At 45.0% G+C, this 24,377-nt stretch overlaps 2 protein-coding genes across 2 annotated transcripts; one reads left to right on the top strand and one right to left on the bottom strand.

The window, feature by feature from the left end:
* The first annotated feature begins 1,161 nt into the window (after positions 1–1,161).
* SLC2A6 (solute carrier family 2 member 6) lies at positions 1,162–16,831 on the top strand. Its single transcript, XM_067471825.1, has 10 exons — positions 1,162–1,408; positions 2,494–2,656; positions 8,569–8,775; positions 9,954–10,053; positions 11,616–11,827; positions 11,936–12,088; positions 12,444–12,552; positions 13,437–13,610; positions 13,758–13,897; positions 16,545–16,831. The coding sequence occupies exons 1-10, from the start codon at positions 1,305–1,307 to the stop codon at positions 16,713–16,715; spliced, it is 1,533 nt and encodes a 510-aa protein (XP_067327926.1). The 5' UTR covers positions 1,162–1,304; the 3' UTR covers positions 16,716–16,831.
* Positions 16,832–16,885: 54 nt separating this feature from the next.
* Positions 16,886–23,980, bottom strand: CACFD1 (calcium channel flower domain containing 1). The gene is made up of 5 exons (XM_060757762.2): positions 23,720–23,980; positions 21,336–21,408; positions 19,043–19,168; positions 18,831–18,938; positions 16,886–18,668 (listed from the first exon to the last, which is right to left on the bottom strand). Exons 1-5 carry the CDS (start codon positions 23,856–23,858, stop codon positions 18,578–18,580), a joined length of 537 nt encoding a protein of 178 aa, XP_060613745.2. The 5' UTR covers positions 23,859–23,980; the 3' UTR covers positions 16,886–18,577.
* Positions 23,981–24,377: the final 397 nt, after the last annotated feature.

Here is a 24,377-nt window from a genome sequence, read left to right as displayed (position 1 = left end):
AACATAACAAGATGAGTCCACAGCAGACACTCTGCTGGCTGTTGTATTGGATCACATGTTGGACACTTCCCAAGTGTCTAGGACTGTGTGATGTATCGGTGAATAATGTGTGCAGATCCCAGTAAGGTGGCCTTTTGCAACTGGCAGATGGTTATTTTGTCAGCGCCGATTATCTTGAGGCAATGCACCCAGTGTGCCAATCACCACTGAGACCACTTTGACTGGCTTGTGCCACAGTCCTTTGTTTTTTAACACGAGCTTGAGGTCCGGAGTCTTGTACTCCAAAACCCTGTCAGGCTGAATTTGGAAGTCCCAGAGGGAGATGATGATGATGATGATGATGATGATGATGATGATGATGATGATGATGATTATTTTGGGCTAGGTGGAGAATGGTTACACGGCAATTTCCCAAAATGGCGACCTCCACTTGCTGGATGGTGTGTTCCTCAAGAGCAGAGTGGGGTCGCCCTGGAATTGGAGCTGTTTGCACCCAAGTCCGACCACATTGGGACCACATTGGGATTGTCGATGCCAGTTCTTGACTCCATCATATGATGGGGGACATGAGAGAAGCCTCCTCGCAGGATTGCAAGACATCCGGGCGTCCCCTGGGCAACGTCTTCGTAGACGGCCGATTCTCTCAACCCAGAAGCAACCGGAGACGACTTGAAGCATGGGGAATCATCACCATGAACCTCTTTCATCCCATCGAATGTCTCCTTTGATGTGCAGCCTTTCAAGTCAAGAAACTTGAGGACAGCTATGTTTCCCACTGGGTCCGTTCTCAAACTTCACTCCACTTCAGCATCTGTAACATCAAGACAGTTCTCAGTTCTGAGTTGTAAATCGGCACATAACTTATAGAGACTTATATCGTGACACATGTGCATTTTCAGCATTCTGTGATAAATAGAAGTGGGTCAGGAGACATCTTTAATGAACGGCGCTTGTATCTTGGTGAGGTCTGAGCCAAACCTAGAACCAAACTGCCCTGTCCAGCGGATGGTTTTACTTCTTCCGTTCAGTTGCCGCACCCAATTTCTTCATCTTCCTCCACTTCCCCTTCTCGGTCTGTCAGCTCGCCGCAGCCCAGATTTCTTTCCACGATTGCACAGTTTGCTGCCGTCTCTTTGCTTTCCCTTTTGCCTTCTGATGCATCACCATCCCCTTGTCTGGGAAAGTCCAGCTCAAAGTGAAACCTGGGAAGTAAGCAAGGAAGGAGAAATACCATTTGTCACTGGACACAGATGCCGCGGATATAGAGTCCACATTCTTCCTCCGACAGTCTTTCTCTTCTCATCATGGAACCCAACATCCACAAACCGCTCCTGGGCGAAGAGCCTGAAATGGACTATCAAACCCTCGGGGAACCAGATCCTCGGCAGATTGAAAAGGAATATTACAGGTATTTACTTAGCAAATGCAGTTATAATGTATAGAAAAACCACAAACTTGGCATTGTACTAAATGACCTTTGACCTTTGGTGTCAGTGTGAGAAGGTCCTCCATGGCGCATGTGGCAGGGCTCAGACCACATTGTAGTCAGTGGTCTGTGGTTTGTTTGTCTCCGCACTCCCGAGTCACGGATTCCACCCATTTCTTAAGGTTGGCTCTGCATCTCGTGGTGCCGGAGCACAGTCTGGGTGGTTGTAGGTTTTTGTAGTGCGATATGGCCATGTTCTAGTGGCATTCTCTCCTGACGTTTCTCCTACATCTATGGCAAGCATCCTCCGAGGTATATAAACCCATTTTCCTAGTTCCACCAGACTTCACAACGTCTGAGGGTGCTTGTCGAAGGCTTGCATGGCCGGAATAACTGGGTTGTTGTAGGTTTTTGGGGGCTATATGGCTATGTTCTAGAAGCATTCTCTCCCGACATTTCGCCTGCATCTATGGCAAGCATCCTCAGAGGTATATAAACCCATTTTCCTAGTTCCACCAGACCTCACAACCTCTGAGGATGCTTGTCGAAGGCTTTCATGGCCGGAATCACTGGGTTGTTGTAGGTTTTGGGGGGGTTATATGGATATGTTCTAGAAGCATTCTCTCCTGACATTTCGCCTGCATCCATGGCAAGCATCCTCAGTCCCTTGCAGGCTGAGAAGGGCGGAATATAAATACTGTAAATAAATAAATAAATAAAATTATTTTGTGTTATGGAATTAAAAAAAGGTTTCAACCCCCTTCCCCCACCCCACCTCAATTTTTTTCTGGCTATGGTCTTACACTATCATTTCATCTTGATACATGACTCTCATCCTCTCAGCCTTCTCTTTGGCAGGCTAAAGAGCTGTTCAGCAATGGAACTCTCTGCCCCTGGAGTGTGGTGGAGGATCCTTCTTTGAAGGCTTTGAAACAGAGGCTGGATGGCCATCTGTCAGGGGTGCTTTGAATGTGATTTTCTTGCTTCTTAGCAGAATGGGGATGGAATGGATGGCCCACGAAATCTCTTCCAACGCTACGATTCTATCTCTTCTTCTTCCTTCTTAGTACGCTTAAAAACCGGAGACTTTTCCTCGCCGCTTTTGCAGCTGTATTGGGAAATTTCAATTTCGGCTTCGCTTTAGTATACACCTCTCCGGTCATCCCAGCTTTGGAAAAATCACCAAACCTGGATTTGAAACTCAATGAGGACACAGCATCGTGGTTTGGGGTAAGCTTGATGGCCCTAGCTTTCATCCATGACCACTTATGATGATGATGATGATGATGTGTTTATGTTCTGTTTTATTCTCTCTGCCAGATATTCCTGGTCTCTAAGACTTGTGCTCTTCATCCATGACCACTTTCCATTATTATTATTATTATTATTATTAGTTTGAGAAAGAAACACTGGGATGTCTGGAGTGGAGGAAACACATATACATATGCTAGCTTTGGTCTCTAAGACTTGTGGTCTTCATCCATGACCACTTTCCATTATTATTATCATTATTATTATTATTATTATTATTATTATTATCAGCTTGAGAAAGAAACACTGGGATGTCTGTGGTGGAGGAAACAAATATACATATGCTAGCTTTGGTACCCAGGTTGGCTGAAAGAGCCATTTTTTTCAATAGTACCAAATGAATAAAATTGTGGGTGAACTACAACTCCCATCATGCCAGATTAACTCCCTATCAGTATTTCAAGTGTGTCATGTTGGGCAAGTTTGCTCTGGATGCATCATCGGTGGGGTTCAGTGTGCTCTCTAGCTGACGGGTAAACTACAACTCCCACTATGATGAGTCAGTCCCCTTAATCTCTCCAGTAGGTTGAGTTTGTCATGGTAAACTCACAGGTAAACTACAACTCCCACTATGGTGAGTCAGTCCCCTCAAATCCCTCCAGTAGGTTGAGTTCATCATGGTAAACTCACAGGTAAACTACAACTCCCACTATGGTGAGTCAGTCCCCTCAAAGCCCTCCAGTAGGTTGAGTTCGTCATGGTAAACTGACAGGTAAACTACAGCTCCCACTATGATGAGTAATTCCCCTCAAATCCCTCCAGTAGGTTGTGTGCCAAGTTTGGTCCAGGTCCATCATCGATGGAGGTCAAAGATTCTCTGGTTGTGGGTGAACTACAACTCCCAGAAAGGAAGGTCAATTCCCCCTAAACTTGTCAAGTAATCAAATTTTGGCATATCTGTTATGTGTGCCAAGTTTGGTCCAGATCCATCAGTGTTTGGATTCACAGTGCTCTCTGGGTGTAGGTGAACTACAACTTCCCTAAATCAAGGTAAATTTTCCCCAAAGACCTCCAGTATTTTTTGCTGGTCATGAGGACTCTGTGTGCCAAGTTTGGTCCAATTACTTCTTTGGTGGAGTTCACAGTGCTCCTTGATTGCAGGTGAACTATAAATCCCGGTACCTACAACTCCAAAATGTCCCCTCAAAACCCACCGGTATTCAAATGTGGTGATATCGGGTATGCATGCCAACTTTGGTCCAGATTCATCCTTGTTTGGGTTCATATTGCACTCCAGATGTAGGTGAACTACAACTCCTATAAATCCCTCCAAAGGCATCCAGTATTTCTTGCGGGTCATGGGAGTTATGTGTGCCAAGTTAGTTCCAGATCCATCGTTGGTGGAGTTCAGAGTGCTCTTTGATTGCAGGTGAACTATACATCCCAGTCCCTACAATTCCTATAAATCATGATGAATTCTCCCCAAACCTCTCTAGGATGATCAGTTGTTGATTTATCTGCCCAGGACTCCTATGTGCTATCTTTTGCCGCCCTCCTGTGGCCACATTGAGCACTACGTCCTCTTGTTATTTTGCCCCTCCATTGAGGCCTATGGGGCATATCTCTCCCCAGGACTCCTATGTGTAATTCTTTGCCGCCCTCCTGTGGACACACTGAGCATTGCGCCCCCTTGTTATTCTGCCCCTCCATTGAAGCCTATGGGGCATCTCTCTGCCCTGGACTCCTATGTGTTGTCCTTTGCCGCCGTCCAGTGGACACATCAGGCGTTGCGCCCTCCTGTTACTCTGCCCCTCCATTGAAGCCTATGGGGCATCTCTCTGCCCAGGACTCCTATGTGTTGTCCTTTGCCGCCCTCCGGTGGACACATCAGGCATTGCGCCCCCTTGTTACTCTGCCCCTCCATTGAAGCCTATGGGGCATCTCTCTGCCCAGGACTCCTCTGTGTTGTCCTTTGCCGCCCTCCAGTGGACACATCAGGCATTGCACCCCCTTGTTACTCTGACCCTCCATTGGAGCCTATGGGGCATCTCTCTGCCCAGGACTCCTCTGTGTTGTCCTTTGCCGCCCTCCAGTGGACACATCAGGCATTGCGCCCCCTTGTTACTCTGACCCTCCATTGAAGCCTATGGGGCATCTCTCTGCCCAGGACTCCTCTGTGTTGTCCTTTGCCGCCCTCCAGTGGACACATCAGGCATTGCGCCCCCTTGTTACTCTGCCCCTCCATTGAAGCCTATGGGGCATCTCTCTGCCCAGGACTCCTCTGTGTTGTCCTTTGCCGCCCTCCAGTGGACACATCAGGCATTGCACCCCCTTGTTACTCTGACCCTCCATTGGAGCCTATGGGGCATCTCTCTGCCCAGGACTCCTCTGTGTTGTCCTTTGCCGCCCTCCAGTGGACACATCAGGCATTGCACCCCCTTGTTACTCTGCCCCTCCATTGAAGCCTATGGGGCATCTCTCTGCCCAGGACTCCTATGTGTTGTCCTTTGCCGCCCTCCAGTGGACACATCAGGCATTGCACCCCCTTGTTACTCTGCCCCTCCATTGAAGCCTATGGGGCATCTCTCTGCCCAGGACTCCTATGTGTTGTCCTTTGCCGCCCTCCAGTGGACACATCAGGCATTGCACCCCCTTGTTACTCTGACCCTCCATTGAAGCCTATGGGGCATCTCTCTGCCCTGGACTCCTATGTGTTGTCCTTTGCCGCCCTCCAGTGGACACATCAGGCATTGCACCCCCTTGTTACTCTGCCCCTCCATTGAAGCCTATGGGGCATCTCTCTGCCCAGGACTCCTATGTGTTGTCCTTTGCCGCCCTCCAGTGGACACATCAGGCATTGCGCCCCCTTGTTATTCTGCCCCTCCATTGAAGCCTATGGGGCATCTCTCTGCCCAGGACTCCTATGTGTTGTCCTTTGCCGCCCTCCAGTGGACACATCAGGCATTGCGCCCCCTTGTTATTCTGCCCCTCCATTGAAGCCTATGGGGCATCTCTCTGCCCAGGACTCCTATGTGTTGTCCTTTGCCGCCCTCCTGTGGACACATCAGGCATTGCGCCCCCTTGTTATTCTAACCCTCCATTGAAGCCTATGGGGCATCTCTCTGCCCAGGACTCCTATGAGTTGTCCTTTGCCGCCCTCCTGTGGACACATCAGGCATTGCGCCCTCTTGTTATTCTGCCCCTCCATTGAAGCCTATGGGGCATCTCTCTGCCCAGGACTCCTATGTGTTGTCCTTTGCCGCCCTCCAGTGGACACATCAGGCATTGCACCCTCTTGTTATTCTGCCCCTCCATTGAAGCCTATGGGGCATCTCTCTGCCCAAGACTCCTCTGTGTTGTCCTTTGCCGCCCTCCTGTGGACACATCAGGCATTGCGCCCTCTTGTTATTCTGCCCCTCCATTGAAGCCTATGGGGCATCTCTCTGCCCAAGACTCCTCTGTGTTGTCCTTTGCCGCCCTCCTGTGGACACATCAGGCATTGCGCCCCCTTGTTACTCTGCCCCTCCATTGAAGCCTATGGGGCATCTCTCTGCCCAAGACTCCTATGTGTTATCCTTTGCTGCCCTCCAGTGGACACATCAAGCATTGCGCCGTCCTGTTACTCTGCCTCTCCATTGAAGCCTAGGAAGACAGTGGGCGGGGTCACGCAAATTCCTTACCAATGGAGTCAGGAACACTGGGATGTCTGTGGTGGAGGAATCACATCAAACTAGGATGGAATTAGGAGTGTATGAAAGCCGTCACTTGGAATTATGAGTGTAAGAAAGGGTGAAGGGAGAGGCAGTGGAGACTCTCTCCACACCAATGGAGAGAGTCAGGAACACTGGGATGTCTGTGGTGGAGGAAACACATTAAATCTAGGATGGAATTATGATTGTTTGAAAGCCGTCACTTGGAATTATGTCTGTATTAAAGGGTGAAGGGAGAGGCAGTGGAGACTCTCGCCACGCCAATGGAGAGAGTCAGGAAAACTGGGATGTCTGTGGTGGAGGAAACATATCAAATCTAGGATGGAATTATGATTGTATGAAAGGGTGAAGGGAGAGGCAGTGGAGACTCTCTCCACACCAATGGAGAGTCAGGAACACTGGGATGTCTGTGGTGGAGGAAACACATTAAATCTAGGATGGAATTATGAGTGTATGAAAGTCGTCACTTGGAATTATGAGTGTATGAAAAGATGAAGGGAGAGGCAATGAAGACTCTCTCCACAGCAATGGAGAGAGTCAGGAACACTGGGATGTCTGTGGTGGAGGAAACATATCAAATCTAGGATGGAATTATGATTGTATGAAAGGGTGAAGGGAGAGGCAGTGGAGACTCTCTCCACACCAATGGAGAGAGTCAGGAACACTGGGATGTCTGTGGTGGAGGAAACACATTAAATCTAGGATGGAATTATGAGTGTATGAAAGTCGTCACTTGGAATTATGAGTGTATGAAAAGATGAAGGGGGAGGCAGTGGAGACTCTCTCCACAGCAATGGAGAGAGTCAGGAACACTGGGATGTCTGTGGTGGAGGAAACACATTAAATCTAGGATGGAATTATGAGTGTTTGAAAGCTGTCACTTGGAATTATGAGTGTATGAAAAGATGAAGGGAGAGGCAGTGGAGACTCCACAGCAATGGAGAGAGTCAGGAACACTGGGATGTCTGTGGTGGGGGAAACACATCAAATCTAGGATGGAATTATGAGTGTGTGAAAGCCGTCACTTGGAATTATGAGTGTATGAAAAGGTGAAGGGAGAGGCAGTGGAGACTCTCTCCACACCAATGGAGAGAGTCAGGAACACTGGGACGTCTTTGGTGGAGGAAACACATCAAATCTAGGATGGAATTATGAGTGTGTGAAAGCTGTCACTTGGAATTATGAGTGTATGAAAGAGCGAAGGGAGAGGTATGGAGACTCTCTCCACACCAATGGAGAGAGTCAGGAACACTGGGATGTCTGTGGTGGATCAAACACTTCAAATCTAGGATGGAATTATGAGTGTGTGAGAGCTGTCATTTGGAATTATGAATGTATGAACGGGTGAAGGGAGAGGCAGTGGAGACTCTCTCCACACCAATGGAGAGAGTCAGGAACACTGGGATGTCTGTGATGGGGGAAACACATCAAATTTAGGATGGAATTTTGAGTGTGTGAAAGCCGGCCCCGGTGCTGCTTGGAATTATGAGTGTATGAACGGGTGAAGGGAGAGGCAGTGGAGTCTCTCCCCACACCAATGGAGAGAGTCAGGAACACTGGGATGTCTGTGGTGGGGAAACACATCAAATCTAGGATGGAATTTTGAGTGTGTGAAAGCCGTCACTTGGAATAATGAAGGGAGAGCCAGTGGAGACTCTCTCCACACCAATGGAGAGAGTCAGGAACACTTGGATGTCTGAGGTGGAGGAAGAACAGAAAATCTAGGATGAAAATGCCCCCTTCACTTGGGTGGTGGGCAGTGTGGTATTTTGTGGAGGACATTGGCAGGGCTCTTGGACATGTTTACGGCGCTCGCTATAATCTGCAATGTCATTGGAGGGAGGGCCATTGGTGTCTCCTGAGTAGTGGGAGCTATTGTTGTTTGTGGAAGTGGGAACTTGACACAAATAAATACACACATACATATTTTCACTTTTATTATGTGTATAAATTATCATGTAGTATTGATACCCCGCTTTTTCTCTGCCAAAGGAGACTTGTAGTATGGCTTGCGGCAATGGAATCCTGGAAGCTGTAGTTTTCCAAGGTCTTCCCTGCCAACGAGTGTTGGTGCCAAGCCAAACTACATCTCCTCTTATGCCACAGCAGTCCAAGTGGAGTCAAATTATGTTGAGATGCATCTCCAGATTGTGTTTCCCTGTCTCTGTTTTGATATTTCAGTCTGTGTTTATGCTGGGAGTCGCGGCCGGTGGACTGGGCACCATGTATTTCAATGACCGCCTCGGCCGGAAGCTTAGCATCATGCTCTCCTCCGTCCCATCGGTCTTTGGGTATCTTTTCATGGCCGGAGCCCAAGGAATCTGGATGCTGTTAGTGGGTCGGGTGCTGACCGGATTCGCAGGCGGCGTGACTTCGGCTTCAATCCCGGTATGTAAAATCACACCATAATATTCGTATCTTCTGCACAAGGCGTATATACGTTTCCAAGCTGTATAGACACATCTCAATACTTGGATGCTTTTCAAGACGAACAAGTAACAGATGTTATCTTTTAGCAAATAACTCACCATAAGGCATCCAACCTAACCTACCATGAAATAAAATACGCGACTTTCCATATTCTGGGATGAGAAAGCAATGCTTCCTTCCTCTTGTATTTACTGGAGAGATACATGCGATTAAGCAATATCTCAAAAGCAGAGGCGGTTGTATAGAAGGAGGTCAATCAGGGCTCTAAATCCAAAGCAGTAATGTCCAAACAACTCTCAATAGAAATCCATGAACAGATAGTCCAAAAAAGCTGCAATAACCCAGTGACTCCAACCGGGGGGGGGGGGGGGGGGAGGAGGGGGGTGTGGGTTTCGAGGGGGGGGGCTGAGTGTGAGTGAAAGAGGGTCTACCCTAGCAAACCTTTTGTATCATTACCCCAATACTCCTATGCATATGGGATATATTGAGTATGGTGATCAGATCATGATATGAATAAACATAGCAGTTTAAATAATGCACCAGTAAGGCCTTTTCGCAAACCACCATGAGAATTTTTTGGGGGGGCTGAAGCCCCTCAAGCCCCCCCCCCCCCCCGGCTACATGCCTGACTCCAGCCATGAAAGCCTTCAAAAATAGCAAGTTGTTTACCTAAGGGTTAGTCCAGGCAACATAGCATTTGAGAGAGAAGCTAGGCCCGAGTTCTCTGGTTCTTGTTTCAAGTCAAGCCTTGGTTTTGGATTTAAGTATTCTGGGAGTTCTCTATGTTTTTGTATTTGTATTCCTGCTCAAGTTACTAAGTATACCTTTTTGCTTGTGGACTTAAGCTGTACTTGTGATTTTTGGCTATTCCTGGACTGTGTAGCTTTGGATCTGAATGAGACATTTGGATTACTGTTTGGTTATCACTTGTTGCTACACTTTTTTTTGGATTATGCATTTTATGTGTTTTTACAATAAACTGTTCGCTTATATTCTGGACCCTTGTGTGATGCGGTGGTCATAGGTGTTTCCAGGCTTGGGGTGCAACAATCTTTTCTACTTTCTGCTTTCCGCTTCCCTTTTCGTCCTCAGCTTACTCCAAATTATGTTTTAGTACCTGCTTTCTCTTCTTCCAGGTCTATATTTCGGAGATCTGTCATCCCAGAGTCCGAGGAGCATTGGGTTCCTGCCCTCAAATCATGGCCGTCCTGGGTGCACTTTTCTTGTACGCTTTAGGCAAGTACGAAGTGAGAATCTCGGAATCTGGAAAGACGGAGATAGATTACAACGAACTATGGGTGGATCTACACTATAGAATCAACACAGTTTGGCACCACTTGAACTGCCATGACTCAACACGATGGGATTGTTGGGAGTTGCCTTCAGACATTTTCATAATTTGCCAAATGAGGACTCTCATGATCCCATAGCATTGGGCCATTGTGGACGAAGTGATGTCAAACTTCATGACCTCGACCGTGTAGACTAGGGGGAGGGCCAGATGTAGTGAGGTGAAAATATGTGAGGGCCTGTTAGTGATTCCTCATCTTTGGAAGAGGAAGGGGAGCAGGGAAGTGTTCAGGAATTGGAGGGAGAAGAAGAATCAGATGATGAGGTTGTGCAGGTACCCACATTTCTAGAGAGACGAAAGGAGACAGAGCACAGACGGCGTTCAGCTAGAATAGCTGCTAAAAACGTTGAGCTAATTAGGAGACGCCTTAGCACCTCCTGCGTGGGGAATTCAGGGCTATAAATCAGAAGCAGGAGCAGTTTGCTTTCGCTGGTAACAATGACTCTGATGCCGATGTTTTCAGTCCAATTGAACTGCTTTGTTTCTGCTGCTAAGGACTTAGTGATCATGTAGTGACCGTGTAGACCAGGAGGAGGGCCAGATGTAGTGAGGTGAAAATATGTGAGGGCCTGTTAGGGATTCCTCATCTTTGGAAAAGGAAAGGGAGCAGTAAAGTGTTCAGGAATCGGAGGGAGAAGAAGAATCATACAATGAGGTTGTGCAAGTGCCCACATTTCTAGGAGACGAAAGGAGACAGAGCACAGGCGACGTTCAGCTAGAATAGCTGCTAAAAACGCTGAGCTAATTGGGAGACGCCTAAGCACCTCCTGCATGGGGAATTCAGGGCTATAAATCAGAAGAAGGAGCAGTTAGCTTTCACTGGTAACAACGACTCTAATGCCAATGTTTTCACTCCAATTGAACCTGCTTTGTGTCTGTTACTAAGGACTTAGTGATCACTGTCCGTTGTCTGATGGAAGACTGCTGTTTCTTTTGGGACTTTGTAAGAGACTTTAATTTGTGTCTGGATTCAGACTCCCTTGCTTTCTTTTGCATTTTTCAACTGCATCTGCTTATCCTTTGTGTTTGCTGAAGTACAGCATTTTTCTTTTACTTTCAACATTGTATTAAGGCTGTTTTTGAAGGGCAACTCAGGACACGGCCGAACATTTAGCCTCACATTCTTTGAACCGTTTACGTTAATTGCAAACGAACTATTTTATTATATTTGATTGTCGATTGAAAAACAAAACAACAAATGATAACAAGGACCGAAAAAGATTCAGTGCATATTCAAAAATGGTTTTGATGATCACAAAAAATATAAATTCACTGAGATTTTTTGTATGTGGATATAGTCAACAGTGTTGGTGGGCCACATATTGTTGATTTTATGCCAGACTGTGGGCCAATGGAAATTTGAACATGGGCCACAATTGGCCCGTGGGCCGGACTTTGGACATGCCTGGTTCAGATGTACCCCTAATTGTTTCCCTTCCCATCACAGGCCTCATCCTCCCTTGGCGATGGCTGGCCGTAGCTGGCGAGGTCCCCGTCGTCCTGATGGTCATCTTCCTTTATTTCATGCCCGACTCGCCTCGTTTCCTCATCTCCAAAGGGAAGGAGGACGAAGCCCTCGATGCCCTGAAATGGCTGAGAGGAGAAGATGTGGATTACTGGTGGGAATATGAGCGCATCAAGGAGAGCGTCCAGGAGCAGGTACGGCATGGTTGAGAGGAAGCGGTAAGGTGTGAATTGCCGGGAAATGCAACAGTAACAGTGGAGATATATCATCATCTTCCCGGTTGGGTCTCTTCCTTTCCGTAGAGCGAGCCCATTTCGTGGGCCGAGATCAAGAAGCCCTACATCCGCAAGCCGATCACCATCACGCTGCTGATGAGGTTCTTGCAACAGCTGTCGGGCGTCACTCCCATCTTGGTGTATTTGGAGGTCATCTTCGGCCAAACAGCTGTCATCTTGGTAAGGAAACCCCCCTTGGTGATTGGCTCGCATTCTTCTGAGATGTTTGGAGCATTTGGCCAACCCAACAGCACTGCCATATTTCCCGATTCATCCCTAACCCAGTCCTTCTTCCCACATTGCTGCAATGGATCAGACCTTCCTGGAGCAAAAACGGATCTTCTGGCTTCCAGATCAAAAAATGGAATTTTGTCCGCCTGAATTTGGGAAGCTCCCGAAAAACGGATTTCGGGAAGCTCTCCAAAAACAGCATGCGGTTTAGCCAAATTGCATACGCCTTTGACACCGTTTTAACCACCATGACTCAAGGTAGAACGACAACCCCCATGACTGGTACATCCTTGTGTCTTCCCAGCCGCCAAAGTACGATACGGTTATCGTCGGAGCCGTCCGCTTGGTGTCGGTGCTGGTTGCGGCCTTTTCGGTGGACAAAGTTGGGAGGAGGCTTCTTCTCTGCATCTCAGGTTGAGCTTCCATCATCACCTTTATTCACCTTATTCCATTCATGAATCCATGTGTCCACTTGCAGGATCAAACTAAGCTTTGGATAGTCTCCTAAGGAATCTATGTGCCTTTAGATTGCCTACAAACTTATGGTGGCCCTATGAGCAAGGAAGACTCAGAGGTGGTTTGGCTAATTCCTTCCTCTGAAATAAGAGCCTACAGAGCCTTGTATTCCTTAGTGGTCCCTATTCCGGTCTTAACCAGGTCTGATACTGCTTAGTTTCCAAAATCAGATGGGATCTGGTGCTTTGGTGTCACCTGTTGACTTATGATGACCCCATGAACTTGGGCAAGAGATGGTTTGGTAGATCCCTTCTTCTGAAATAGAGTCTACAGAACCTCGGATTCCTTATTAATCTCCCATTATAGTCTTAACCAGGTCTGATACTGTTTAGTTTCCACGATCAGATGGGATCTGGTGCTTTGGTGTCACCTGTTGACTTATGATGACCCCATGAACTTGGGCAAGGGATGGTTTGGTGGGTCCCTTCTTCTGAAATAGTCTACAGAACCTCAGATTCCTTATTGATCTCCCATTCCAGTCTTAACCAGGTCTGATACTGCTTAGTTTCCACAGTCAGATGGGATCTGGTGCTTTGAGGTCACCTGTTGACTTATGATGACCCCATGAACTTGGGCAAGAGATGGTTTGGTGGATCCCTTCTTCTGAAATAGAGTCTACAGAACCTCAGATTCCTTATTGATCTCCCATTCCAGTCTTAACCAGGTCTGACCTTGCTTAGTTTCAACAATCAGATGGGATCTGGTGTCTTGTTGACGTATGGCAAGGTGGGGAGTCAGCAAAAATAATGCATGAAATAAATAATGCCTTTCTTCTTACTAGCTATCCTGATGTTCTTCGCCAACCTGACTTTGGGCTTGTACATCCACTTTGTACCACTGCACTCCAACAATTCATCCACCGTGATGGTCAACGGCAGCCATGAAGGTCTCTCCAGCCATCTGACAAATGGGATCACCGTTATTCCTTTGATCGCCACAATGTTCTTCATCATCGGTAGGGGATGACGTATTCTGGAGGTCTACCATGATCCATTGACTTGGATGGTGTCTTTCTGCCTGGCAGAAGGGGGTTGGACTGGATGGCCCTTGAGATCTCCTCCAACTCTTGGGCTCTTCAAGACCCTTCTTCCCTTTTCTCCAGGCTATGCCATGGGCTGGGGTCCCATCACTTGGCTGCTGATGGCTGAAGTTCTCCCACTGAAGACCCGAGGTGTTGTTTCTGGACTTTGTGTCCTTGCGAGTTGGTTGACCGCTTTTGCCATGACCAAAGCATTTCTGCTGGTAAGTCTAGCAATAATAGCATTATTATTACTACTACTACTACTACTACTACTATTATTATTATTATTATTATTATTATTATATTAATATAGTATTATTACTAAGTGAAAGGTAATGCTTTCTTCTGACATTAAGTCTAGTTAGGTCCGACTCTGGGGAGTGGTGCTCATCTCCATTTCTAAGCCAAAGAGCCAGCATTGTCCGTAGACACCTCCAAGGTCATGTGGACAGCATGACTGCATGTAGTGCTGTTACCTTCCCGCAGAAGCAGTATCTATTTATCTACTCACACTTGCATGTTTTTGAAAGGCTAGGTTGACAGAAGCTAGGGCTAACAGCAGGAGCTCATCCTGCTCCCTGGATTCGAACCACCAATGTTTCATTCAGCAAGTTCAGCAGCTCAGCGGTTTAATCCACTGTACAACCAGGGGGCCCATTATTATTAATAATATATTATTTCTATTATTAATATTATATTATTAATAATATAACAACAACAATAATAATATATAACGACAAAAACTAAAACTACAACGATAATGGTAATAATAATAGAGGGGTAACAACACCAACAAATCAGAGTGGCAACCATTTATAAAGACATTGTTAAACTGCCGCAAGATCAATAATAATAATAATAATAATAATAATAATAATAATAATAATGGCAAAATACTCATCATCATAGAGGCTATGAATTTTCCCCTTGTATGTTTACAGATCTTTGCAAATCCTATATACATATAGATATCTAGATATTTCCATGTACCTGTATATCTGTATCTATATGTATACATTATTTTTATACATGAATTTTGCCCTCACATGTTTTCAAGTCTCTGAAAATCCTATAGAAATATAGATATGGATAAATCATAGAATCATAGAATCAAAGAGTTGGAAGAGACCTCGTGGGCCATCCAGTCCAACCCCATTCTGCCAAGAAGAAGGAATATTGCATTCAAATCACCCCTGACAAATGGCCATCCAGCCTCTGCTTAAAAGCTTCCAAAGAAGGAGCCTCCACCACACTCCGGGGCAGAGAGTTCCACTGCTGAACGGCTCTCACAGTCAGGAAGTTCTTCCTCATGTTCAGATGGAATCTCCTCTCTTGTAGTTTGAAGCCATTGTTCCCTTGCGTCCTAGTCTCCAGGGAAGCAGAAAACAAGCTTGCTCCCTCCTCCCTGTGGCTTCCTCTCACATATTTATACATGGCTCTCATATCTCCTCTCAGCCTTCTCTTCTTCAGGCTAAACATGCCCAGCTCCTTAAGCCGCTCCTCCTAGGGCTTGTTCTCCAGACCCTTGATCATTTTAGTCACCCTCCTCTGGACACATTCCAGCTTGTCAATATCTCTCTTGAATAGTGGTGCCCAGAATTGGACACAATATTCCAGGTGTGGTCTAACCAAAGCAGAATAGAGCATGGGGAGCATGACTTCCCTAGATCTAGACACTATGCTCCTCTTGATGCAGGCCAAAATCCCATTGGCTTTTTTTGCCGCCACATCACATTGTTGGCTCATGTTTAACTTGTTGTCCACGAGGACTCCAAGATCTTTTTCACATGTACTGCTCTTGAGCCAGGCATCCCCCATTCTATATCTTTGCAGTTCGTATATAGAGGTACCTATATATCTGTATATCTCTCTGTGTGTATGTATGTGTGTATACATATAATTTTATATATGAATTTTCCCCTCACATATTTGCAAGTCTTTTCTATTATGTATATATAGAGAGATTATATATATGAATATAGATATATAGGGGTTGCAAATATTGTTGTTTTTTATTCGTTCAGTTGCTTCTGACTCTTTGTGATGCACAAATATATCTAGACATGTCTAGATAGATATGAAAATAGATATATACGTCTTGCAAATATTACAGGGGGAAATGCACACAAAAATATATCTAGACATGTCTAGATAGATATGAATATAGATATATAGGGCTTGCAAATATTGCATGGGAAATGCATAGACACCCACACACATATAGAGAGAGAAATGTTTAGATGGTTCTAAACATAAATGTATAGATCTTGCAAATATTGCAGGGGGAAAATGCACACACACACACATATATAGGCATGTCTAGATAGATATGAATATAGATATATAGGGCTTGCAAATATTACGGGGGAAATGCACACACAAATATATATAGTCATGTCTAGATAGATATGAATATAGATATATAGGGCTTGCAAATATTACGGTGGAAATGCACACACAAATATATATAGACATGCCTAGATAGATATGAATATAGATATATAGGGTTTGCAAATATTGCAGGGGAAATGCACACACAAATATATCTAGACATGTCTAGATAGATATGTCTATAGATATATAGGGATTGCAAATATTACAGGAGGGAAATGTACACATAAATATATATAAACATGTCTAGATAGATATGAATATAGATATATAGGGCTTGCAAATATTACAGGAGGGAAATGCATAGACACACATAAAGAGAGAGATGTTTAGATGGATATAAACATAAATATATAGGGCTTGCAAATATTGCATATATAGAGCGAGAGGATTTGCAAGCGTTTCAGGAGGAAATGCATATGTGAAATTAGTATCTATATGGCAGTAATGCTAACAATATTTTCTCCGGTCAACCAGGTGAAGTATGGCCTGGAAGCGCCTTTCTTCTTCTTCAGCGTCATCTGTGTGGTGAACCTGATCTTTACGTATCTGATCCCCGAAACCAGAGGACGGTCCTTGGAGCGCATCGAATCCTATTTCCGCACTGGACGGAAATCCTTCCTGGAATCTTTCAGAGGACGAAGGTGAATTTCCAAAGACAATGCGTGACACTTTGTGGCACCAAACTGCATTAATTCTACAATGTAGAAGCACCCAGGGTCTTTTAAGAGGTGGGGGGATGGACTACATGGCCTTTGGGGGTCCCAAATAAAGCCGTATTCTCTGCCACCTGCAAGAACTCAACTCCATAAAAACTCTTTCTTTTTATTGCACATCAGATCTTTGTAGGAATATGGGACACAATACATACACAGAGATGAGGTCGTAAAAGAGCCTTGGAAACCGCACACGTAATCCCCGGAGGTAGAATGGTCTTTTTTATTCACTGCATACACAAGAGAGCCGCAGCTGCAAAGGACAGTGGCAAAGAGCCTATGCTAGTAATGAATAACTACAAAGCCCAACATCTCCAGTAGGAAAGAAAATAACTTCTCAAGGCTGCTTGAGTACGACATGCAGCTCCTATGATCCTTGAGCCACAAGAGTTAAAGTGGTATCGTGCTGCATTAATTCTATAGTGTAGAATGAGATCAGGCATCGTTCTTGTCCCTAATTATACATTCAGAGAGGACAAGAGAAGGATCTATCAATCCATCCCTCTACCCATCCCTTGATCTATCTATCTATCTATCTATCTATCTATCTATCTATCTATCCATCCATCCATCCATCCATCCATCCATCCATCCATCCATCCATCCCTCTATCCCAGTGGTTGTCAATCTGGGGTCCCCAGATGTTTTTGGCCTTCAACCCCCTGGTAAACTGGCTGGGATTTCTGGGAGTTGTAGGCCAAAGACATCTGGGGACCCCAGGTTGAGAACCACTGCTCTATCCATCCATTCCTCTATCCATCCCTTGATCCATCCATCCCTTGATCCATCCATCCCTCCATCCCTCTATCCATTCTTTGATCTATCTATCTATCTATCTATCTATCTATCTATCTATCTATCTATCATCTATCTATCTATCCAACCCTCCAACTGTCCATCCATCTATCTTTCTGTACGCATCTCTCTCTCTCTGTCTCTCTCCATCCATTCCTCTGTATCAATCCCTCGATTTAAACCATCTAACTATCCATCTATCCCTTTGTCTAACCCTATGTATCCATCCCTCAATGTAGCTCTCCATCTCTCTCTCTCTGTCCATCCATCCATCCCTCCGTATCCATCCTTCAATCTAACCGTCCGCCCGTCCGCCCGTCCATCCATCCATCCATCCATCCATCCATCCATCCATCCATCTATATAATCTATCCATCCATCCATCCATCCATCCATCCATCCATCCATCTATCTATCTATCTATCTATCTATCTATCTATCTATCTATCTATCTATCCAACCATCCATTCTTTTATTTATCCCTCTGCATCCATCCCTCGATCTAACCCTCCATCTATCTACAGTATCTATCAATTCACCTATCCAATGCATTTCAACCCATCCATCCCTCTATTTAGCTATCCATCTATCTCACAGTGATGTAAAAGGATCCTATGTCCTTTATGGTCCCGATCCATCCTGAGAACGAAGAAGAAGCCCTATTTGAAACCCTGCTGTTATAAAGCCACAGCAAAGATTCACAGAGAAGTAGGACATGTTTCCCAATCTCCTCTTTCCATTCATACACACTGTGTCTAGTTCAAGTATTCAAGGTATAGATATAGAGTGAAACCTGGCTTGAAAACACTCTGTAGGAAAAGGATCTCGGAGTCTTCGTAGACATGAGCCAGGAGGTTGAAAAGGCCAATGCCATTCCAGGCGGCATCAAGATGTGTTTTCCATTTGCACTCCCCAAGTTTGGAATCGGTGTTTGGAGAGTCTTAGGGTCCCGATGTCAAGAAGAGGAGCAAAAGGAGAGTTATAGTTTTCCATAGGGACTCACACGGCTTCGGGTTCAACAGCGTTCCCATCTGCGTCAGTTGGCTTCCGTTGAAACTGCTGCATCCGGGCATAAGCAATGGCGTCTCCTCTAAAAAAGGCAAATGACAGTGTTGAGTGTGACTCCAAATGGTAAATTTGGAGTGTGACTCCAAATGGTAAACAGTAAATAAATAAATTTTGAGTTGCATGGCTTTCTAAACATTGTACATAAAATAGTGCTGATTATGATGATGGGGTTGCTTTGGCTTACTTTTTGCCTAGTGCTGAAAGCCCGTAAAGCACTCCGGTGGCGAAGGCGATAGCGTTGCCAATCAACGTCGTCAGCGTCAAACTCAGGATAACGGGGAAGAGTGCCATCCTAAATGGTGGAAAGAAAAGCTCACACAAATGAGGGAGGAAAAGGACTTTGTGTTGCCACTCTAAGCCTTTCCTAAGTCCTCCATAATAACGCGGTACACTTACCCACAATAAAAGGCTGCTTTTTGCCACGGACGGAGACGATCCGCTCTGGCTGAGATGACGTTTGCAAATTCAACAAACTGGCAGCAAAATGGAGCCTCACACAGGATGAGGACGAAGGCGTTCAACCTGGACGGTGAGAAGCACAACTCAACAAATAGGAGAAGACCCACTCTATCTTTCCAGGAGAGCCACCCGCCAAGCTACGAGAGGCGTTCCTTAAAGATTTCCCCTGACCCACTTCTATTTATCACAGGATGCTGAACATGCACATATGTAATGATATAAGTCTCTATAGGTTACGTGCCAATGTACAACTCAGAACTGAGAACGGATTTGATGTGATAGGTGCTGAAGTGGTGTGAGGTTTGAGAATGGACGCAGTGGAAAACAGACCAGTCCTCAAGTTCCTTTCCTTACAAGGCCGCACACCTTGGAGACGTTCAATGAGATGAAAGAGGTTGATGGGGAGGATTCCCCATCATATGATGTAGTCAAGAACGGGCATCTTCCATTCCAATGTGGTTGGACTTTGGTGGAAACAGCTCCAATTCCAGGGTGACCCCACTCTGCTATTGAGGAACACACCATCCAGCAAGTAGAGCTTGTGAACTGTGTGTGCTCCACGCAGACAAGCCTTATATTAGGTTCCATGCAGACAAAGTCATTCTGCGTACGGACATTTCTTTTTTGCCAAAAGTGCCTACGCTTTTTCATATGTCTCAAGACATCATTTTGCCCGCTTTTTTTCCTAACCCTTCTACGGATCTGGAATGATCCCTTCACCTCCTTGATGTTAGGAGGGCTCTTGCTTTCTATTTGCATAGGACAGAACCCATTCGGAAATCTCAGAGACTTTTTCTTCAGTACCGGGCAGACACTGCAGGCCTTCCTGTTTCATCCCAGTGCCTTTTGGCCTGGATCAAGTCTACTATACGCTTGGCATATCAGATGGCTGGGAAAGATCCTCCAGCCACAGTAAAAGGCCACTCCACAAGGGCCATGGCCTCGACAATGGTGGATCTCAGTAGTGCACTATTAGATGAAGTCTGCAGGACGGCGATCTGGGCAACTCCATTGACATTTGTTGCCCATTACAAGTTGGACATCTTCTTCAAGTGGCACGCCTCCTTTGGAAGAGTTCTCAGCGGTGGCATGACGCCCCAGTGAATCTGCTGCTGCACGGCGGAGGAACTAGTGCTACTGCCCCACCTGTGTCCTATATGTACTATAGTGAGGATGGGTGGGGCCGTAGCCTTAAAGGTATAGAGAGCTTGTTATAGGGTCTGAGCTGCTATGCATGCGTGATAATTTTGGAAAATCGCTGCGTAACCATTCACCTGGTCCAAAATGTCAAGATGAGTGTGGGATTCATGGAAAAACCATCCAAGACCATCTTCCCATGCATAAGGTATCTGCTCTCTGGTTCCCCTGGCTGCTCACAGCTTTCCAGAAGCAAGAACGAGTCGAATGCTCTCTGGCTCTCTGACAATGATGTGCCATGGAAACCAGGAGGACCTTTTCAACAGACTGACCACACAGGGTGAAATCTGTGTCCATCGCTCTGATCCTGGGACTCAAGTCCAGTCAATGCAATGGAAGCATCCTGACTCACCGCCTCCAAAGAAGGCATGTGCCCAATTCTCAGCAGGCAAGGTCACGCTCACAGTATTTTGGGACCAGCACAGAGTAGTATTGATGGACTTCCTAGCCAAGTGTCCCATGATCACTGGGGCAGACTAGGCTTCACTGCTGCAGACATTGCGGGAGGCCATCCAAACCAAGAGACAATGTGGCATGCTCACCAAAGGTGTCCATCTGCCTTCTGTAAGGCGATGCACCCATTCACAACTCCACTGTTGCCCAAATGGAAGAAGCACTCTCCTCTGGCTTTGGAATTCCAACACATTCCCTTTCTTCACCTGACCTCGCACCATCAGACTTCCACCTCTTTCCAACAAGGAAGTTATTTTGGAAGGCCAAGCCTTTTTCAGGTGAGGAGACTCTGATTTCTGAAGTCACCGCATGGCTTTTGAAGAAACCTGTCGACTTCTACAAGCAAGGTGTTTACAGTGGCTTCAAAAGATAGGAAAAAGGTGTGTCCCAAGGTGGCACCCATTGAGAGAAGGACTCAGAACTGGGCCAAGTTTCATTGCTCTCTGTCCACAGGAAGTGGGTCAAGGGAAAATGTCCTCGCAGGCGTTTTCTAGGTCCTCCCAACTTAAGTCCTTCATTTCCATAGGGCTGAAAGACTTTGGAAGCCAAACAGTATTTATTGACACAAAGCTTTACTCACATCATCCAGACTCCGGCTGCTACGTTGAGCGGGTGGATGGTGACACACATCCAGAGGCCAGAAAAGGCACAGGCTGGAAGAAATAATAATAATAATTATTATTGTTAGATGTATTTATACTCTGCTTTATTTCCCCAAAGGGGACTCAAAGTGGCTAATAACAACCACAGCAGCAGCAGCAACAACAATGTTTTCCCCCCCTTCCATACTGGTTTTCAGTCATCTACATCATCATCAACAACAACAACATCAATAACAACAACAACAACAAGAAGAATATTTTTTCTTCCATACTGGCTTTTTGTCACCTACATCAATGTCAACAACAACAACAACAACAACAACAACAACAACAATATTTTTTCTTCCATACTGGCTTTTGGTCACCTACATCAACAACAACAATAATAACAACAAAAATACCCTGCAGAGCCCTTTGGGATTTGTAGTAACTGTGATGAACATTAGGTCACAGATGGGAGCCTTTCCTCCCCAAAGTCATTAAAGTTTCAGCGAGGCATCCATTGCTCGTAGCGTTTGCTGGTCGGTAGGTAACGTAATCCCAGCATTATTGGCTCGAGGGACGGGCTGATCCGGCTGCTGAGTTGACGAGAATGCCATAAGGAAGGAAGGAGGGAAAAAAACCTCACTATATATTTATCACCAACAAAGCCAATCATATCAGTCTGTAATTACGTGTAGCTCTTTTCAATGCCTCTAAAATGCTTGTTGTTGTTGTTTCTTCTCCTCTTAAACCAAACTCAAAGCCCCCTGTGAGACTTAAAAGCCCAATGCTTATCTAAAGCCTTTCTATGAACTGTGGGAACTATGGGGAGAAGGGACTTGGACATAGGTTATAGAGATATGGGCTATAGGATATAGGAATATAGGGATATGGGACATAGGTAGGGCCATAGTCAGAAAAATGGGGGGGGGGGGGTTGAACCTCTACGCCACCTTTAAATACATCCCTGGACATCAGGATAACATGGTATAGGCATATGGGAATATAGGTGCATAGGGATACAAGATATAAGAATATAGAAATATATATAGTATAGGGATATATGATACAGGGAGACTGAGTATAGGGACATAGAGATATAGGGTTATAGAAATAGGGCTATAGGGATACTGTATAGAGATATAGGGTCATAAAGATATGGAGTATAAGGGTATATGAACACAGGGATATAGGGAGGGCTATAGAGTATAAGGATATAGAGGTAGATAGGGTTATAGGGATATAGAGTATGTGTGTGTGTATGTATATATATAGATATATTGGTACTGTAAATAAATAAATGTTATAAAGAGATATAGGAATATAGGGTTATAAAGTGTGTGTGTGCGTGTGCGTGTGTGTGTGTATATATATATATATATATATATATATATGGATATATGGATATATATGATACAGGACTATAGGTAGAGATACAGGGCTGGTCCATGAGGTCACAAAGAGTCGGAAGCGACTGAACGAATGAACAACAACATAGGGTTGTAAGGTTATAGAGTATATATGTGTGTGTGTGTGTGTGTGTGTGTGTGTATATATATATATATACATATATATACATACACACACGTATATTAGTACTGTAAACAAACAAACAAATATTATATAGTGATATAGAGATATAGGAATATAGGGTTAAAAAGTATATATATGTGTGTGTGTGTATATATATATATATATATATATATATGGATATATGATACTGGAATATAGAGTATAGGAATATATGATACAGGGATATAGGTAGAGATATAGGGCTGGTCCATGAGGTCGCAAAGAGTCGGAAGCGTCTGAATGAATGAACAACAACAACATAGGGTTATAGGGATATAGAGTATATGTGTGTGTATCTGTGAGTGTGTATGTACATATGTGTACATATATATATATATATATATATATATATATGGATATATTAGTACTGTAGACAAACAAACAAACAAATATTACATAGTGATATAGAAATATAGGAATATAGAGTTATAAAGTATAGGGAGATATATATATATATATATATATATATATATATATTATACAGGGATATAGAGTTAGAGGGATATAGAGATAGGGCTATACAATGAAAGTACATAGGGTTATAGGGACAGAGTATAGGGTTGTAGGGATATAGAGATACAGGGCTATAGAGATAGAGTACAGAGATATATGATCTAGTTATATAGGGACAGAGAGTATAGGAATATGCGATACAGGGATATAGGAATATGCGATACAGGGATATATCTCTCTATATAACCCTATATAGAGTATAGGGATATATGATAAAGGGATATAGGGGGAAGGGATATAGTGATTAAGGGTATAAGAATATAGGATCAAGGGCTATAGGGGAAGCCCAACTCACAGATGCCTCCAATGACCCCTGCCAGCCTGCAAAGCCACTTGTACCACCAGGTCATGCCATCTTCATCGGGGGCCTCCTGGGGGGCCTCAGGGCTTGCCTCCCCTGCAGACTGCTGCTGCTGCTCCTCTTGGGGGCCCATCTTTCCTTTTGCACCCAAACTGTCCAAGGTGCTAGTCCTCAAGGCATAGCCCAGGCCTCCTTGCAATCCAGCTGGCAGCCTCTTCGCTTTGCCTGTCTATTGCAATGGAAATAGAGAGAGCCCCGCCCCCTTTGGAGCCACTCCTCCCCCCCCCTGTTTTTTGCATTGCATCTTGGGATGTCTACCTGTTTGGTCAAGGGAGGGGGGCAAGGGTCCCTTTCTGTGCACCTTTGGACTGGAAGCAGGGCTGCTATTAATGGTGTGGCCACCAGAGGGCGCTGTGGCCATAGAAAACAATAGCCAGGAAGGTAAACATTAGCAAAGACTTCAGAGCCAAGGATGAATAATATATGTAATCTCTACATTGTTTCCCCCCACTTGGACTGTTGTAGCTCAGTGCTATGTATTATTATTATTATTATTATTATTATTATTATTATTATTATTATTATTATCACCATCACCATCATCATCATCATTATTTTACTGACGCAAAACCATTATTATTTTAATTATTAT

Source organism: Anolis sagrei, chromosome 11, assembly GCF_037176765.1.
Source record: "Anolis sagrei isolate rAnoSag1 chromosome 11, rAnoSag1.mat, whole genome shotgun sequence".
Taxonomy (NCBI): Eukaryota; Metazoa; Chordata; class Lepidosauria; order Squamata; family Dactyloidae; genus Anolis; species Anolis sagrei.
The sequence above is the reverse complement of the archived record's forward strand: the minus strand, read 5'-3'. Positions and strand labels throughout refer to the sequence as shown.